Genomic DNA, 11,625 nt, shown 5'->3' on the forward strand with positions numbered 1-11,625 from the left:
TTGGACTTGGTCTTTTACCAAATAGGGCTATCTTCTGTATACCACCCCTACCTTGTCACAACACAACTGATTGGCTCAACCGCATTAATTTAAATGCATTCCAGGTGACTACCTCATGAAGCTGGTTGAGAGAATAACAAGAGTGTGCAAAGCTGTCACCAAGGCAAAAGGTGGCTACTTTGAAGAATCTAAAATCTATTTTGTTTTTTTAACACTTTTTTGGTTACTACATGATTCCATATGTGTTATTTCATAGTTTTGATGCCTTCACTATTATTCTACAATGTAGAAAATAGTGAAAATAAAGAAAAACCCTTGAATGAGTAGGTGTGTCCAAACTTTTGACTGGTACAATACGTTGTAAACTATCATTCATAGTCTAGGTTGTAGCAACCTCATGATGGGTAAAGGGAAAATTTGAGTATCATGTAGTAGCCTAAACCTATCAATGTTACATTGAACTGGGTGAATGGAATATGAAAAAAGTCATCCAACATGCTGTAATAGAAATAAGACAATGCTYATGCAAAAACAAAACGTCCTCCCTCATCTTGAACGGCTATGACCGCCACTGTATCCACCATTCGTGTTAAAATGTTGCATGGCCTTACAATGTTCAATAAAGACAACATAACAAACAGGAAACCCTCAGAAGGGCGGTTTATGTTTTAAGAAATGTATTTATAGTGGAATAAAAATGACAACATAAGAAAATAAAGCATATAAAATAGCAGTTAAATCCTGCCATCCTACCCAAGGTCTCCCAGTGAAAGTCTGAGTGCTACTTCTTCTACAGAACGATTCCTCTTCATTCCAATTCAACTCCCTTTAGCCTTCAAGGTAATTGGCAATCTTATTTCAACTAGGCTTGATTTAATGTCTGTGAATGTTTTCGTGCATAAAAGTTGAGTGCACAGAATCCCACTATCCATTCGCTAAACTCGGGAGTTCATCCAGCTGACCCCACGTTGTCTCAGGGTGCGTCCCAAATGGCACCCCCATTCCCTATATAGCGCACACCACTTTTGACCAGAGCAGGTAATCGCAAAAGGGTACCATTAGGACGCAATCTCTGTGACCTAGCAACTAGATATTATAGAAAACCTGCTAATTGAATGTGTGAATGTATGTGGATGTATTCCCACAAGTTCAATTTGATGGTTAGGCCGAGGGCTTGTAGAAACAGAGAGCCCCTGGAACCTCCACAGGGAAACCCTGGTTGAGCATTCTGTATTTACACACTCATGACAATGTTCCATAAGAGGATTATGTGCATTGACACTATAGCCTCTGTATGATATAACAATGAGCTCTGTACAGCTTATTCTTTACCTCATCTCTCTGTATCCATAGGAGCTCGAAAACAAACACACTGTACAGAAAACATTTCTCAGAGAATAGTTACACAGCAAAACCAGGACAACTTCACTCACAGGGTAAAACCTCTTGTAAAGCATAAAACATCATTTATTTTACGGGTATTCACATTGTATGGAAACATGTCGGACTGGTCTCTAGTGGTAAAATGAACAGACATTTGAGAAGAAATCGAATCCTTTGAAAACAGATGACGATCCCAGATGATGATTTCATTTGTAAAATGAAACTAAGGAATAGAATGGCCATGCATACCACAAGTAAAGGAATTGTTAAATTACAACACCATATTTGGTATAATTGAGGGACTTTTAAAGGGGCATACTTCATAGTTGTTGAATGTGGTGACATTGGCTACTAAATTAATTCACTAGTGATTTTCTAGCATTGAAGCAAGAGAACCTTTAAAAAAAGTGGTATTCAAAGTTGGGGTCGCTGCAGTGGGGTAGGCAAAATGTAAAAAAATAAAAAATAATAATGTTTACAAAACATTAGCAACACCTTCCTAATATTGAGTTGCACTACCTTTTGCCCTCAATTTGTTGGGGCATGGACTCTACAATGTGTCGAAAGCGTTCCACAGGGATGCTGGCCTATGTTAACTCCAATGCTTCCCACAGTTGTGTCAAATTTACTGGATGTTCTTTTAGTGGTGGACCATTCTAGCTACACACGGAAAACTGTTGAGCATGAAAAACCCAGCAGCGTTGCAGTTCTTAAAACACTAACCGGTGCGCCTGGCACCTACTACCATACCCCATTCAAAGGCACTTAAATCTTTTGTCTTGCCCATTCACCCTCTGAAGGTCACACATACACAAATCATGTCTCAATTGTCTCAAGGCTTAAAAATCCTTCTTTAACCTCTCTCCTCCCCTTCATCTACACTGATTGAAGTGGATTTAACAAGTGACATCAATAAGGGATCATAGCTTTCACCTGGATTCACCTGGACAGTCTGTCATGGAAAGAGCAGGTGTTCCTAATGTGTTGTACACTCAATCAGCATATATATATTTTTTTTAGGAACAAACAATTTAGAGTACAGATTATTGTATGGAACAATATAGAAACGTTTTTGAGAAAGATAATTCGAAAATATAATTTTATTCAGTAAATGTGTTTATTGGTTTCTTTTCATTTTTTATTTTTTTTATAAGAGATGAAAGTGCAATGAATTGAAGGTTATTTGTTGATGTAAAAATCTAAATGTACAGATTTTAAGGTTGTGTCATTAGATTTGAGGTTGGGTCGCGAGAAATTATTGAGGGAAAAAATGAGGTCCCCAGACATTCTGGCGGAAAAAAATTGATTCCCCGCTGAAAAAGTTTGAATACCACTGTTCTAAAGAGATCTTTTGCATTTGTGGCCTGCTGGCTCAAGGGATATAGATGAAGGCATGAAAATAGACAACAGTTCTTTCTCCAGTCTCAGACCCTCATTGACCCAACCTAAGCGATCTGCTTAGCCGTTTCATTATCATCATTGTAAAAATGTATGACCTAGGTCTTTCAGCCGCCTACACTAAGGCAGGAGAACGCATATACTATGGGGAATGGGAATGTTTGACTGGCGCGTTGTATAGATGCCTTGAAAAGCAATTTTAGAGATGAATGAAATCAACTAAATAGTGGATTGAATTCAAATGCTGAAAGAGTCCATCCAGATTTTTAGATTGGATGTGACAAATACAAATGAACCTGACATACCTGGATGCCTCCAATTGAATACTTTGTCAAGATGGCCTGGTTTCAGGCACTCTTGATATACGAGTGGCACACCCCTTGGGCATTGTCAAGGAGACGGATCCATCAAAGCCTAATGTWGACAGACAGGCCACAGTTGTTCACTGTCGTCCCTCTCATTTTAGTCAGTTTAGTAGAAAAGCACAGTCAAAACAACAAATCTCAAGGACACCACCAGCAACTTATAAAACATCCAGGAAATGAGTAACATTATATGCTACATCGATGAATTTGCGATATGGTACATTGAATAAATCAACTTGAATGAACACATGGAGAAAGTACAGCTTTGCTCCACAAATCAAACCTGGCCTTGATTTCATTACTAGGGTTGTATTCATTAGGGCATGTGATGGAAAACACTTCCATTTTATTTTTGCTAAGTTTCTTATTGGACAAGTTCAAGTAGGCCCTGCCCGTTTCACCCCTTTTTGTTCAGTTTGGTGCCTAATTAATACGACCCAGATCTTGCACTGAGGGTCTCTGTTGATGGTTAGAGGGACAGCTCACCCAAAAAGTGAATTTTTGTAAGCAATGGGAAATCTGTAGGCCTCTACCCTAAATTAATGGGAATAATTGGCTCCATATAATTTTTTGAAATGCATATTGCAGAATTTACAAAACAGATGGTGATCCAGGAAAAAATGTCACATAAATGACTTCAAACCCCTCATACATATGAAAGCGTAAGACAATGTTTAATTTTGGGTGGAGTCTTTAAAAATCATAGTAAAACTCCTGTAAAAACATTTACTGGGAGCGTTCAGTTTTAATTTGTTCTGGAATGTGTTGAATTCTTCCCCAATGCCACCATCTGAGTATGACTACCTCTGCAGTGTGACTATCTGCATTGCCTGTGTGTACTGTGTATGTACTGTCTGTGTGTGTGCGCGCATGCCTTTGTGCCTGCATGTGTGAGTGTGTGCATATCTGCGAGCGTGCATGAGTGTATAGTGCACGCCGCAGAGAGTGGGTCTGGGTCATGTCAAGGCAATAGTGCAGCACGAAGACGAGAGAGTGTGGAACAGATGGAATAGAGAGCACAAATTGGGAATAGTGAACCAATACCAATCACTTACAGTATATGGGATTCATATGAGACGGTATACCACAGTGGGCAATGGGAAGAAACTCAAAATGGTGATATGTTGTGGTATCTAGTGTTGTTTATGACCCGGGATCTGGGGGCAATATCAAGAGACAGGTCCCACACATGAGCAAAGGGAATGAATGATGACTATTTCTGATTACATTGGGGTTCTTTGTGTCTCTGGGTAAATTGTTTGAACGGGAAACTCATTCTCCCCTCCAATCATCAGCATCACACCTGCGGACATGCGTTGCTGTCTTTCAGAAATACATCTCAAACATATTTTTGTATAGAATATAGTCACTATTATAAAACAAGTCATTGTGTTTGTTTTTGTCTTCGGTTCTCTTTGTCGTCGTTGTCTCAAGGCCGCGATGCCCGTCGTTCAAGATCAGCTTTTTTTTTGGCACTTTCACACAAAAAAAATGTATTCAAAGAATGATGCTGCATTGGAAGTCTTTTTCTATGTGTTCTCTGTTTGTAGCTCTGAAAAGGCAATAATGTACACACTCGGGAAAAGAAAACATCGAATCGTCTCAGAGAACAATAGAATGGTAACAATATGATCAATATCAAGAACACAGCAAAAGGAGAAATAATTTAAAAACAGATCAACAATTAGCACAATGAGTGACAGAAAATACTGCATAGTACAAATGCCCCATAACCTGTGTCCTTCACATCCTAGACAGGGCATAGGGCCTTCGAGACAGACAGCCCATACAGAGAGTTCGTGTCCCCTCTCACGGACTTCCTCTGGTAGTCTCTATGGACATGTCCATCGGCAGTTCCATCTCTAAGCCCAGAGCATCATTCCAGAGCTCAAAGATCCCTTCCATGGGGGACGTGCTCCACATCCATATCCAAAGCCCCAGCCGCTGTCCTCCAAAATCAAACGCACCAGGACCAAAGCAGCTCCTGTCACAGTACCACATGACCTTCCCATGATGCTCCCTGTTGCCCCTGTGGAGGGGTGCCTACTGGCTACAGTAGTACAGTGGGTGTGTGGTGGTCTAGGTAGGTAAAGGGGTTGTCTAGGTCAAGGGGGTGCTTCCTTGTTATTCGGGTTCGCTACTGTTGGTCGTTTTCTCCCACTCTATGCTCTCCTCGCTGTGGGTGGGCGAGGCTCCGTGGCTGGGGCCGCCCCCGGGACGCACGCCACGCAGCCCCTGGAAGCGCCGGCACTCGGGGCAGATGCGGATGTGGCTGCAGCCCCGAGCCACCAGAGCTGCCTCCTGCGCCAGTCTGTGGGAGAAGGGCTCAGAGAGGGGCAGGCCGGCGGCAGCGCCACACAGTTTGCCATTGCTCAGGCTGACAGCAGCAGCCCGCGCTCGGCGCTCCTCCAGGGGTAGGGGGCGAGGACGGAGCATGGTCGTCCCCCGCCGACGCCTCAGCTGTAGGCTGTCCCGGCACAGGACGATCCCCTGGAGCTCCCGTAGCATCTCCTCACACACCGACAGCTGCAACACACACAGGGAGAGAGAGGCTGGGAGATCTCACTGACACACTGCAAGATCAGAGACTGACGGGCAGACTGACTTTAAAAGTATTTGGGGTAATAGACATAATACAACAAAAGGATATCACTTGAAAGCATTAATTAAAACGCTTGTTTCCAAAGTGGTCCTCCGACTGACAGACACCATGCAGGACAGACAACAGCTACACAAATAGGATAGAATGGGATGTACTGGACATTTAAGTCTGACAATATCTAACAAAAGGAACTTAATATTAAGTTTGTTGAGAAAATATCACATACAATGAAATTCAAAACTATTCTGTGCTGCCAACTTTGTGGGAACAGTTTGGGGAAGGCCCTTTCCTGTTTCAGCATGACAATGCCCCCGTGCACAAAGCGAGGTCCATACAGAAATGGTTTGTCGAGATCGGTGTGGTAGAACTTGACTGGCCTGCACAGAGCCCTGACCTCAACCCCATCGAACACCTTTGGGATGAATTGGAACACCGACTGCGGGCCTAATCACCCAACATCAGTGGCCAACCTCACTAATGCTCTTGTGGCTGAATGGAAGAAAGTCCCTGCAGCAATGTTCCAACATCTAGTGGAAAGCCTTCCCAGAAGATTGGAGGCTGTTTATAGCAGCAAAGGGGGGGGACCAACTCCATATTAATACCCATGATTTTGGAAAGAGATGTTCGACAAGCAGGTGTTCACATACTTTTGGTCATGTAGTGTTTTCCTTTAACATTCTTATATATGATATGAAATTATTGTGAAAAACTGGTTACATTATACATTTTGCCATTCTCATCCCCATAACATAAGACAAATCCCTGCATTTCCTTTATTGCGTTAAATGGGTGTTACTGTATCTGTGTGTGCTGGTTTGTCTCCTCTCTGTCTTCCTCTCCCAATGATATCACACAGTATCAGTGTGGACTAGACTAAGTCAGGGTGAGGAGAACAGGCATGATAATCACACATCACAGTTAGCTGTAGTCACACAGTACATCTTTCTAACTGTGTTGGCCATGGCATCTCCCTTTGTGCAATGTCATAGAAGGGAACAAGCTTACAGAGGCACTGCGTGGGCTATGAGCCATGCCATTATAACTGACAAAAATCAAACAAGCCATTCCAAATACGCACACACTAATTTGATCGTTTCCTAGTCCCCCCAAAAATAAGTCAGGTGGCATGGGCTTTTCTGTACACAGGCTGGTTTATTCAGATATATATTGTTATATCACAGTGTTGTATCGGGAACAAATCCAATTGAAAACAGTCATATTTCGCAAAGAAAAACATCACAGAAAAATACAGCAGAAACTGAAATGAAATCATTTCCAAACCATGAAACTACGTCTCATTCAAAAGTTAATTCAAAGCGGGCTGATTTTTTAGGTTGTTCAAGAATAAAAGCACAGCATTTACAGTCACATTCACTACCAGTGGAGACAGCTGAGGTCTACTACATAAAGGCATGTAGATAGATAGTGTATGTGAGGTGTTATCTTTGGCAAAGGTCTTGGAGGCAAATAAAAAGTAATGGTGCCCACTTGGCAAGGGGCTGGCAGGGATAGGAAGCTATGTGCTTCACCCTGTGCGAGGCAGCATAGTGGGGCTCGTGAGGCTTGCTGCTTCTGGAGTTGAACTGGGTCTGGGAGAAGAGCGCATCAGGGCGGGGAGAGGGAGACAAAGCAGATGCAGGTAAAATAGCCCTCTCTCACCTCTGTTCCGGGCGTCTGCCGCAGAAACCACATAAACTCCAGCACCGCCATAAAGATAGCCACCAGGAGACCGCACACCAGCACCACGAAGATACCGCCTATGTTTTCCATGCCTAGTCCTGGGAGGCAGGGAGAGAAGGCGAGAGAGACAGAGAGAAAGAAAGAAAGAGAGAGGGAAAGAGTAAAAAAAAACAAAAAAACTGAAATACCTTGCTTACATAAGTATTCAGACCCTTTGCTATGAGAATCGAAACTGAGCTCAGGTGCATCCTGTTTCTATTGATCATCCTTGAGATGTTTCAACAACTTGATTGTAGTCCACCTGTGGTGAATTCAATTGATTGGACATTATTTGGAAAGGCATCACACCTGTCTATATAAGGTCCCACAGTTGACAGTGCATGTCAGAGGAAAAACCAAGCCATGAGGTAGAAGAAATTGTCCATAGAGCTCCGAGACAGGATTGTGTTGAGGCACAGATCTGGGAAGGGGTACCAAAACATGTCAAAGGTTTGGACACACCTACTCAAGGGTTTTTCTTTATTTTTACTATTTTCTACATTGTAGAATAATAGTGAAGACATCAAAACTATGAAATAACACATGGAATCATGTAGAAACGCAAAAGTGTTAAACAAATCAAATTCTTCAAAGTAGCCACCCTTTGCCTTGATGACAGCTTTGCACACTCTTGGCATTCTCTCAACCTGCTTCATCAGGTAGACACCTGGAATGCATTTCAATTAACAGGTGTGCCTTGAGAAAAGTTAATTTGTGGTATTTCTTTCTTCTTAATGCGTTTGAGMCAATCAGTTGTGTTGTTACTAGGGGTGGTATACAGAAGACAGCCCTATTTGGTAAAAGACCAAGTCCATATTATGGCAAGAACAGCTCAAATAAGCAAAGAGAAATGACAGTCCATCATTACCTTAAGACATGAAGGTCAGTCATTTCAAGAACTTTGAACGTTTCTTCAAGTGCAGTCGCAAAAACCATCCAGCACTATGTTGAAACTGGCTCTCATGAGGACCGCCACAGGAAAGGAAGACCCAGAGTTACCTCTGCTGGATAAGTTCATTGGAGTTACCAACCTCAGAAATTGCAGCCTAAATAAATGCTTCACAGAATTAAAGTAACAGAAACATCTCAACATCAACTGTTCAGAGGAGACTGCATGAATCAGGCCTTCATGATCAAATTGCTGCAAAGAAACCACTGTTAAAGTACACCAACAATAAGAAGAGACTTGCTTGGGCCAATAAACATGAGCAATGGACATTAGACCGGTGGAAATCTGTCCTTTGGTCTGATTAGTCCAAATGTTTTATTTTTGGTTCCAACCACCATGTCTTTATGAGACGCAGAGTAGGTGAACTAATGATCTCCACATGTGTGGTTCCCACCGTGAAGCATGGAGAAGGTGTGATGGTGATTTATTTAGAATTCACTTAACTAGCATGGCTACCACAGCATTCTGCAGCGATACACCATCCCATCTGGTTTGCGCTTTGAGAGACTATCATTTGTTTTTCAACAGGACAATGACCCAAAATACCTCCAGGCTGTGTAAGGGCTATTTGACCAAGAAGGACAGTGATGGAGTGCTGCAGCAGATGACCTGGCCTCTACAATCACCCGACCTCGACCCAATTGAGATGGTTTGGGATGAGTTGTACTGCAGAGTGAAGGAAAAGCACCCAAGTGCTCAGCATATGTGGGAACTCCTTCAAGACTGTTGGAAAAGCACTCCAGGTGAAGCTGGTTGAGAGAATGCCAAGAGTGTACAAAGCTGTCATCAAGGCAAAGGGTGGCTACTTTGAGGAATCTAAAATCTAAAAAATATTTTGAATTGTTTAACACTTTTTTGGTTACTACATGTTTCCATACGTGTTATTTCATAGTTTTGATGTCTTCAGTATTATTCTACAATGTAGAAAAAAGTAAAAATAAAGAAAAACCATTGAATGAGTAGGTGTGTCCAAACGTTTGACTGGTATTATATGTAAATGTGATAATTCATTTTTATTTTTTTTGCTTTGTCATTATGGGGTATTGTGTGTAGATTGAGCGGGAAAAAACWATTTAATATATTTAAGAATAAGGCTGTAACGTAACAAAATGTGGAAAAAGTCAAGGGGTCTGAATACTTTCTGAATGCACTGTATATACACACACATGCCCACGCCCACGCCCACACACACACACACACATACTTTATTTGAATCCACCAATCAAATTGACAAAAAAAGGATCCAAACATTTCAAAGGTCCCTGTATGCATGGCACTCAAGGGTACAGAAAGCACCTCCTTCTCCATACAGCGAGGCTGCCCACAGCTGAAACAAAGCAGTACCTAGCCAATTGCTTTGCCCTAGTTTTTGTCAGACCCACAATCTGGAGGCCACGCGCTGCAATCCTGTGTACGTGACTGCCAAATATCAGCGCCACCACCTTGCACCTACACCCGAGGCTGTGATTTAAGCAGTATTTAAACGCACGCACACATACGCACACACACACACACACCACAGTCAGCATCACAGTGACCCTGACACTTAACCAGTCAAAATAGGGTGAGTAAGATGAAAGGGGGAGGACAAGGGGGAAGGATGGATGGGTAGAGAGAGAATGAAAGATGGAGGGGTAATGGCACCTTTGGCACGGTGATCCTCCTCCTTTGGACACTTGCCACCATCCCACCATTTCCTCTTCAAGATCTCTAGACGGTTGTCTTCTTGCAGCTTGAGGATGGCAAGGTCAAACTCATCCCGGTACACTGACCCTGAGGAGGAACAGCCGAATGTACAGAGGGTCACAGGCCTGCAAAGACCATCTCGTCAGTGAGTGAACATATAGTTGCATTCCTGGGAGGTTTCCTGTAGCATGTGTTTCTATGCATTATGATGAGTGCAGTTTACAGGAAGTGCTAGTCTATATGTGTGTGCGTAAACGTAACCTTCCTATGACCTATGATTTGCATATCCCACACTGTATTCTAAGGCAGTGTTTCTCAAATTGAATAAATACTGGTAAGGGTTCAGGCTAGGGGTTTCCGAGGACCGGTTTGGGTAACACTTTTCAAAGACAAAGAACCAATGCGTTTGTTGGTTTGACTTTGAACAATGAAATCTAGATTATTCAAGCAAACTTCAGTCCATACCACTTGTCCATACCACCACAGAACAGGGCTCCGGGCAGCCGAGCGGAAATGGAGGAAAACTCGCCTCCCTGCGGACCTGGCATCCTTTCACTCCCTCCTCTCTACATTCTCCTCTTCTGTCTCTGCTGCTAAAGCCACTTTCTACCACTCTAAATTCCAAGCATCTGCCTCTAACCCTAGGAAGCTCTTTGCCACCTTCTCCTCCCTCCTGAATCCTTCACTCCTATGCCCCTGCTCCTCTCCCCCCCCCTCCCTCTCTGCGATGACTTCGTCAACCATTTTGAAAAGAAGGTCGACGACATCCGATCCTCGTTTGCTAAGTCAAACACGACACCGCTGGTTCTGCTCACACTGCCCTACCCTGTGCTTTGACCTCTTTTCTCCCTCTCTCTCCAGATGAAATATCGCGTCTTGTGACGGCCGGCCGCCCAAACACCTGCGCCGCTTGACCCTATCCCCTCCTCTCTTCTCCAGACCATTTCCGGAGACCTTCTCCCTTACCTCACCTCGCTCATCAACTCATCCTTGACCGCTGGCTACGTCCCTTCCGTTCTTCAAGAGAGCGAGGTTGCACCCCTTCTGAAAAAACCTACACTCGATCCCTCCGATGCCAACAACTACAGACCAGTATCCCTTCTTTCTTTTCTCTCCAAAACTCTTGAACGTGCCGTCCTGGCCAGCTCTCCTGCATCTTCTCAGAATGACCTTCTTGATCCAAATCAGTCAGGTTTCAAGACTAGTCATTCAACTGAGACTGCTCTTCTCTGTGTCACGGAGGCGCTCCGCACTGCTAAAGCTAACTCTCTCTCCTCTGCTCTCATCCTTCTAGACCTATCGGCTGCCTTTGATACTGTGAACCATCAGATCCTCCTCTCACCCTCTCCGAGTTGGGCATCTCCGGCGCGGCCACGCTTGGATTGCGTCCTACCTGACAGGTCGCTCCTACCAGGTGGCGTGGCGAGAATCTGTCTCCGCACCACGTGCTCTCACCACTGGTGTCCCCAGGGCTCTGTTCTAGGCCCTCTCCTATTCTCGCTATACACCAAGTCACTGGCTCT

General features: G+C 43.5%; 1 protein-coding gene across 1 annotated transcript in view; it reads right to left on the reverse strand.

The window, feature by feature from the left end:
- Positions 1-690: 690 nt before the first annotated feature.
- The window catches only part of grik4 (glutamate receptor, ionotropic, kainate 4), a 219,238-nt gene continuing 208,303 nt past the window's right edge, over positions 691-11,625 (reverse strand). The window contains 3 exon segments of the mRNA XM_070438230.1: positions 691-5,672; positions 7,408-7,526; positions 10,061-10,189. Of these exon segments, the coding sequence (XP_070294331.1) occupies positions 5,271-5,672; positions 7,408-7,526; positions 10,061-10,189 (650 nt within the window). The 3' untranslated portion in view covers positions 691-5,270.

This window comes from Salvelinus sp. IW2-2015, unplaced genomic scaffold (assembly GCF_002910315.2).
Source record: "Salvelinus sp. IW2-2015 unplaced genomic scaffold, ASM291031v2 Un_scaffold611, whole genome shotgun sequence".
NCBI classification, from domain to species: domain Eukaryota; kingdom Metazoa; phylum Chordata; class Actinopteri; order Salmoniformes; family Salmonidae; genus Salvelinus; species Salvelinus sp. IW2-2015.